This window comes from Leptopilina heterotoma, unplaced genomic scaffold (assembly GCF_015476425.1).
Source record: "Leptopilina heterotoma isolate Lh14 unplaced genomic scaffold, ASM1547642v1 Lhet_6, whole genome shotgun sequence".
Taxonomy (NCBI): domain Eukaryota; kingdom Metazoa; phylum Arthropoda; class Insecta; order Hymenoptera; family Figitidae; genus Leptopilina; species Leptopilina heterotoma.
The window spans coordinates 4,455,548-4,463,583 of record NW_025111137.1 but is presented as its reverse complement, the minus strand read 5'-3'; the positions used below and the strand labels follow the sequence as shown (position 1 = coordinate 4,463,583).

The 8,036-nt window shown below is 37.9% G+C and overlaps 1 protein-coding gene across 1 annotated transcript; it reads right to left on the bottom strand.

The window, feature by feature from the left end:
* Positions 1 to 1,675: 1,675 nt before the first annotated feature.
* Positions 1,676 to 6,603, bottom strand: LOC122509223. The gene is made up of 2 exons (XM_043623090.1): positions 5,605 to 6,603; positions 1,676 to 4,063 (listed from the first exon to the last, which is right to left on the bottom strand). The coding sequence occupies exons 1-2, from the start codon at positions 6,601 to 6,603 to the stop codon at positions 1,676 to 1,678; spliced, it is 3,387 nt and encodes a 1,128-aa protein (XP_043479025.1).
* Between the last annotated feature and the right edge of the window lie 1,433 nt (positions 6,604 to 8,036).

The window sequence follows — 8,036 nt, the reverse complement described above, 5'->3', positions numbered from 1 at the left end:
TAAACGAAAATAAAAATTTAATTCTTCCAAATTTAATGATTCTAATCATCTGAAAATTACCAGATTTCTAGTAGGCACTGAGCCCTACACAATCCTAAAGAATATAAAATTTTATTTTAATTTTTAAGTGATAGCAGGTCCACCCGTACGCCATCAGACAATCAAAATGTGGTAAAAACGAAAATAAAAATTTATTTTTTCTAAATTTAATAATTCTAATCATCTGAAAATTACCAGAGTTCTAGTAGGGACTGAGCCCTACACAATCCTAAAGAATATAAAATTTTATTTTAATTTTTAAGTGATAGCAGGTCCACCCGTACGCCATCAGACAATCAAAATGTGGTAAAAACGAAAATAAAAATTTATTTTTTCTAAATTTAATAATTCTAATCATCTGCAAATTACCAGAGTTCTAGTAGGGACTGAGCCCTACACAATCCTTAAGAATATAAAATTTTATTTTAATTTTTAAGTGATAGCAGGTCCACCCGTACGCCATCAGACAATCAAAATGTGGTAAAAACGAAAATAATAATTTAATTCTTCCAAATTTAATAATTCTAATCATCTGAAAATTACCAGAGTTGTTGTAGGGACTGAGCCCTACACAATCCTAAAGAATATAAAATTTTATTTGAATTTTTAAGTGATAGCAGGTCCACCCGTACGCCATCAGACAATCAAAATGTGGTAAAAACGAAAATAAAAATTTAATTCTTCCAAATTTAATAATTCTAATCATCTGAAAATTACCAGAGTTGTTGTAGGGACTGAGCCCTACACAATCCTAAAGAATATAAAATTTTATTTTAATTTTTAAGTAGTAGCACCCTCACCCGATCGCCATCAGACAATCAAAATGTGGTAAAAACGAAAATAATAATTTAATTTTTCCAAATTTAATAATTCTAATCATATGAAAATTACCAGAGTTCTAGTAGAGACTGAGCCCTACACAATCCTTTTTATTTTCAAGAGTAATTTTTATTTTCACAAAGTAACAAAAATTATAACGAATAACAATAATGAATTGAAAACTAAATTGATTTGAACACTGAAAATTTGTTACAATTGTAATTATACAACGACTGACCCGTCTATATTCGAAGACTGTTAGACTTGTACTGACTTGTCTTTACCTGCTCCCTTCAGGACTTTCCGCCGCCCCTTCCCTTTTTGGGGTTTTCCAGAAACCTTATCTCACTATCCATTGTTCTGGGCCATCGCAAATACAAAATTACAAACACACTACAAGGTCATTTCGCGTCAGTAACATACTCTACCCCAGTATGGGTTGTGTCACACAATCATACTACGGCTGGCTGTATTACAGCAACTTTTACAGCAGGTCTTTTGAGCACTTGACCGTTACTCGTTCGAACATCAATCACACGGATTCGACCATCTTTTCCCGGGTATACTGTGGAAATTATTCCCTTGATCCATGTGTTTCTGGGTATTGATCCGTCCACGACTAGTACCACGTCCCCCACGGCTAAAGGTCTGACTTCCTGGTTCCAGCACTTCCTGATGAGTAATGTTGGCAAATATTCCTTGGTCCAACGCATCCAAAACATATCGGCCAATCTCTGCGCAATTCTCCATTGCTTTCTCAAGCATAAGTCTGTATCGGTGAATTTTCCTTCGATTATGCTGCCTGAGGACGACCCAATTAAAAATGATTAGGAGTCAGACCTTCAGTATCGTCAGGAGCAATTGGTACGTGGGTTAATGGTCTGCTGTTCACCGTATGTTCGACCTCAGACATTAATGTCATTATAGTCTCTTCTTTAGGTGCTCTCTCTTTTAAGACTGCAGATAGAGCATTCTTAACGCTCCGTATCATTCTTTCCCAGGCTCCCCCCATGTGAGGGGCCGACGGGGGTATGAATTTCCATCGGATTCCGTGATTTGCTGCATGGTTTTCAATTTTCTCGACATCCATTTCCGACAAAGCCTTTTTTAGTTCCGTCTCGGCGCCTCTTAGATTGGTCCCGTTGTCACAATATATCTCGGTTGGTGTACCACGACGTGCAGACATACGTCTTATTGCCATGATCGCAGAATCCGCAGAAAGTGTGTGTGCTAATTCTACGTGGATGGCGCGAACAGTTAAGCAGGTGAAAAGTACACCCCACCTTTTTACATGTTTTCTCCCGATTGTGATTATCATCGGACCAAAATAATCGAGGCCGCATCGAGTAAATGGTCTCTCGTTCTTATCCATTCGCGCTTCTGGTCGGTTTCCCATCCTAGGTGCTTCGGGTTTAGCCCTTTTTATTCGACACTGCTGACATTGCGATATTACTTTTTTTACAGTAGGCCTGATATTCAGGATCCAGTACCGTTGACGCAGTTCGTTGATAACGGCCTCCGTAAATCCATGATGCAGTTTCTCGTGCCAATGTAGGATTAACAACTTGGCGAATCTATGTTTTCCATCTATAATAACAGGATTTTTCATATTTTGGTTGATGTTGTTTGCTAATCCTATTCTGCTATCAATTTTTAGTATATCCTTATCAATCATCAGTGGCAGCTTGCATAATCGACTGTCTTTCTGGATCGGACGACCGGCTTTAATGGCTTCGAGTTCCTTTTCGAAGGAATCGTACTGAGTTTTCTGAATCCATTGATTTTCTGCAGTTGGCTTCATTTTCGTTCTTTCAATCCATATCTTCTTCGCCACATATACCCATGCGGTACATCGAATTAATCGTAACCATTTCGAAAACCGATTTATATCTGGTAATTCGAATTCTTTTTGTGTTCTCGTTACGTTTAGACAAGTAATCTTCCTTTCGACGCTTATCTCCTTTGTTGTAGTAAATGGTGGCCAATTGTCACTCGTTTTTTTTAGGAATTCAGCTCCTTGTAACCATTTCGACAATTGTACTTCTATTTTTCCACGATCTCTAGTGGCTACATCCGCCGGATTGTCTCTCGTGCTTACCCACCTCCACTCATGTGGGCTCGTTATTTCACTAATTTCACCGAGACGGTGGGCAACGAATGCTTGATATTTGTGAGGATCTGCATTTATCCAAGATAGTACATTCCTAGAGTCTGTCCAAAAATAACGTTCATCGATTTTCATCTCAAGTTCTCGAGTTACGAAGTCAGCCAATCTACTGCCTATCAGAGCACCTTGTAGTTCCATTCTCGGTATGGATATTGGTTTTAGGGGCGATACTTGGCTTTTACCTACTACGTATGATACTTCTACGTTCCCATCCGGATAGACCATTCTCCAATATACGACAGCCGAGTAAGCTTGTTCGCTAGCATCACTAAATGTATGTAGCTCTAATCTCTCGGGTTTCTCACGCCTCATTCTATAACACCTTGGTATTTTCGCCTTTTTGACTCCTTCTATATCGTTTATCCATAGTTTCCATTTTTCGAATTCTGGTATTTTTAATCTTTCGTCCCAATCGATCCCACTTCTCCATACGTTTTGGAGTAGAATTTTAGCTTTAACGTGGTATGGGCTCAACATTCCCAACGGATCGTAGACAGACATAATAGTCTGTAACATTTGACGCTTCGTTGGTATTTCCGATCCATCCAATATATTCCCTGCTATTCTTTTAAAGCTTAGATCAAAGGTTATCATATCTTCTCGTGGGTCCCATATCAGGCCAAGAGTTTTATGTGTGTTCTCATCAAGCATTACCAGGTTGATCGATCCTTTCGTTGGAGCCGTAGTTCCCATTGTAGCCAATACCTTGTCGCTGTTGCATGCCCAGTTTCTTATCTCGAATCCTCCATTTTTATGTATTGTGGTTACTTGATTTATCCTTTCAATGGCCTTTTCTTCACCTTCGACACAATCCAGATAATCATCCACATAATGGTTTTTTATAATGGCCTTTACCGCTTCCGGATATTTTCCTTCCAGCTCTTTTGCATTTTTATTTTTTATATACTGAGCCATGTGAGGCGATGACGCTGCTCCGAATATCATGGACGTCATCACATACGTGGATGGTTCTTCTTTTCTATTCCACCCTCGCCACAAAAATCGCTGAGCGTTCTGGTCTTCGTTGCGGATCTTCACCTGCAAAAACATTTCTTTAACCCCTTCGCTGTGAAGAGAAAAATCTATAAAGTGGGTCCAAAATGTTAAGAAATTTTTTGGCAACCAAAATTTGTGAGATTCAGTACACTTAAGTTTTGGGGGTCGCTGATGACGAATCTGAAGTCAGATTTTCAAAATTCAAAATGGCGGATCCAAAATAGCGGACGTATTTTTTTGAATTCATCGGATTCGCTTGAAACTTGTTACTCGGGGGTTTTCAGAGGGTCGCTGATAACGAATTTAAAGTTCATTTTTAAAAATTCAAAATGGCGGATCCAATATGGCGAACATATATTTTTTAATTTCTCGGATTAGCTTGAAACTCGTTACTGTAACTAACACGTGTAATAAATAAACGAAAGGTAAACACTTAGAAGTCGGATTAATACCTATTGTTTCTCGAATCAATTTGAGTAAATTAAATCCAATGAATATTATAAATGTAGGAGTGTCCAAAATTTTAATAAGACGAATATACGATAATAAGACGATTTTATTATAGAAAAGTTGATTAATGTAAAATATCAAAACAAAAGACGATATGCAATCTCTGCTTTTATAAAAAAAGAAAGACTCAACTTAGGTATTCATTTATTTATCATGTATTTTTTAAAAAATTCTTATTTATTTTGTTTTTTTACGATCGATTTCAAGCGTAACGACTAGTTTCAAGCGAATCCGATAAATCCAAAAAAACGATCGCGATATTGGATCCGTTATTATAAAATTTTTAAAATCTAACTTCATATTCGTAATTAGCGACCTCGAAAGCTCCCGTAGTAACGAGTTTTAAGCAAATCCGAGAAATTAAAAACATGTGTTCGCCATTTTGGATCCGCCATTTTGAATTTTGAAAATTTGACTTCAGATTCGTCATCAGCGACCTGAAAAACCCGCGAGTAACGAATTTCAATCGAATCCGAGAAATTAAAAAAAATATGTCTGCCATATTGGATCCGCCATTTTGAATTTCGAAAATCTAACTTCATATTCGAAATCGGCGACCTCGAAAACCCCCGAGTAACAAGTTTCAAGCGAATTCAATGAATTAAAAAAAAAATTAGTCCGTCATCGAAATTCAAAATGGCGGATCCAAATCCGACATTTTGAATTTCGAAAATCTAACTTCATATTCGTAACCAGCGACGTCGAAAACATTTTGATATAATTATGTTAGATATTATTTTGATATGATAATGTATGCTGCCTGAGATTTAATATAATAAAAGTATCATTCAAAACAGTCTTCTTTTGAGCAGCCATATTGGATTTTGGTTTTCGAATTTTCGAAATTTGACTTCAGATTCGGATTCAGCGTCGAAAATACCATAAGTAACGTATGTGTGACGTAAATTTACTTGTTTTTTCTGCTTTTTATCAATTTTTTTGTATGTACGTCTATAGACGTACCTCACACTGGAAGCCCACTTTCAAATGTACGTCTATAGACGTACCCTCACAGTCAAGGGGTTAATGTCTCCTTTGAATGCAATTTTTTCAATTCGGAATCTCATTAATACGCTTAACAGCGGAGTCACCAAGTCCGGCCCAGTCATTAGTTGATCGTTTAATGAGATTCCATCCACTTTTGCTGCAGCGTCAAATACGAGTCGAAATTTTCCAGGCTTACTTGGATTCTGAACGCCGAAGTGAGGTAAATACCAAGTGCAATCACTTGGTTTATATGAATCGTCTATCTTTTTTGCGTACTTAGATCGAATTAAATTTTCTATTTCTCGAGTATATTGTTTTCCGTAGTCAGCATCTCGATCCATCTTACGTTCGACAGCCTCTAATCTTTTCTTCGCATATTCCTTACTGTTTGGCATTTTTATAGAGTCTTTTTTCCATAAAAGACCAGCTTCCCATTTATTTCCAACTCTTCGTGTAGTATCATGTAAGATCCTTTCAACACGTGCAGAGTCTTTATCCTTTCGACATATCAATTTAATCCCAATAGATTCGAGATTAAAATTTAACTTCACAATTCGATGAAGATCATTTATAGTATCTTTTTCATCGTAGCCGTTTACTTGTTTTAGAGACAACTGTCCAACGTGTTCTTCATTTTCTTTAGGGTTTCTTCGTTTCAAGTTGCCGTGAATTGTCCAGCCGAGTTGTGTGAGTGATCCCACTGGTTCATATACCGATGTGATTCGTATCTCTTTTGGTGTTATTAAATGACTATTATCTTGACCAATTAATATTTTCGGTCTGACGAAGTGATAATAATTGATATCTATATGTCTCAGATGTTTATATGTTTCGACATCTTCTGCGTGCAGACTTTGAGGAGGTAACCTTAGATTTTTAATAGTCTGTGCATCTCTTATTTCGTACCTGTTCTTTTGTTTATCTAATGGGTTCGTAATATCAAAATTAATCATTTGACTCTTGCTGTCAACTATCTCGGTTCCCTTTACAGCTTGTAATCGTAATATGGTATTTGTTCCCTCTGCTCCTATTTGTTGTGCTAATTTCGAGTCTATTAATGTTACCGTCGCCCCATCATCTAACATAGCGTATGTGACGATACTTCCTTTTGGTCCGTGTACTATAACTTGCATTATTTTCAACAGTACTAGTCACATGGAGGACCTTGCTCCATCCTTTTCATGATCAGCAGATGTAGTTGTACGTGTTTTCCCTTTTGGAAATCCGCCGTGAAGCAATGAGTGGTGACTTTTGGTGCATCCATCTTCTTTACACCCCGTCGCATGGCAATCTCGGTTATAGTGTGTATTTGATAAACAACGGTAGCACAATCTTTTTTCCTTTACCCATTCCATGCGATCCTGTTTTGATATTTTTGTAAATTCTCCACAACCAGTGATGTGATGACCAAATATTTCGCAATACGAACACTCTTTTTCAGATTCTGAAACCGTTGTTTTGGCTCGTTTAGATTTTTGCGATGTATCTGTATGCAATACTGTACGTTTTTTAAAGGTATTACCACGTGTGCTTGACTGATGGCCTAATCTGTTCCTAACGTTGCTTTTCTTAGCGACATCATCCAGATCCTTTTGTGTTTGATAAAATAGCTCGCTCGTACCTGCCTTGCATGCCATCTCCGCTTCCCGGAATAGAAAATCTGATAGTGTTATTAATGACGATTGTACATCGTCATTTCTATCACACAAGAATCTGTGGTAAAGTTGAATCATACTGGGTGGCAATTTTTTTAATATTTCGTTTGTTAGATCAGGACTGTACAAGTATCCAACGTTATTCGCCGATTGCATGGCCGCTACGCAGTTCTTAACTTTGGTGGCGAATATCACGATCCCTTCTCCCCTTTCGTCCATAATAGGGGGTAATTTATTCAAGTCCTCAACTACTCTTTTTGACACAATGCCTGGGTTTCCATAGCGCATCTGCAGAATCTTTATTATTTCGCTTGTATTTTCGGCTGTCATCATTACAGCAGCTACGGCCTCCCGGGCTTGTCCCTTGAGAGATTCATGTAACCTCAAAAGGTTATCCTGCTCAGTTAGTCCTCCTGTTTTAGTCGATTGCTCGAATGCTCTTCGGAATGCAGGCCATTCCAATACATTACCATCAAATTCAGGGAGTTTCTTGCTCATTGTCATGTGTCCTATGAGTCTCTTCGTTGCCGCTTCGGCATGCCTGACGCCGATATTTTCCTCTACATGAGATAAAGTTAGAGGTCTTTCGTTATTTCGAGTTGGACCCCATCGTTGGTGATTTTGAGTCGCCCACTCTCGAGTTCTGGCGCGTTTAATTCTCTCTTCATCGCTGCAGTCGCTATTTTCTGATACATAAGTAGCATAATCTCTATCGATTTCACTTAGTTCGTCTAAATAACGTTGATGAGCGATCGAGCGTGCTTCCTCCAATTGTCGCTTTAACGATTTCTTTCGACGCTCTTGGGATTCATTATTATTCCCTCGTCTATTTTGGATGAGTTGTCTTAGATCTTCATGATCGT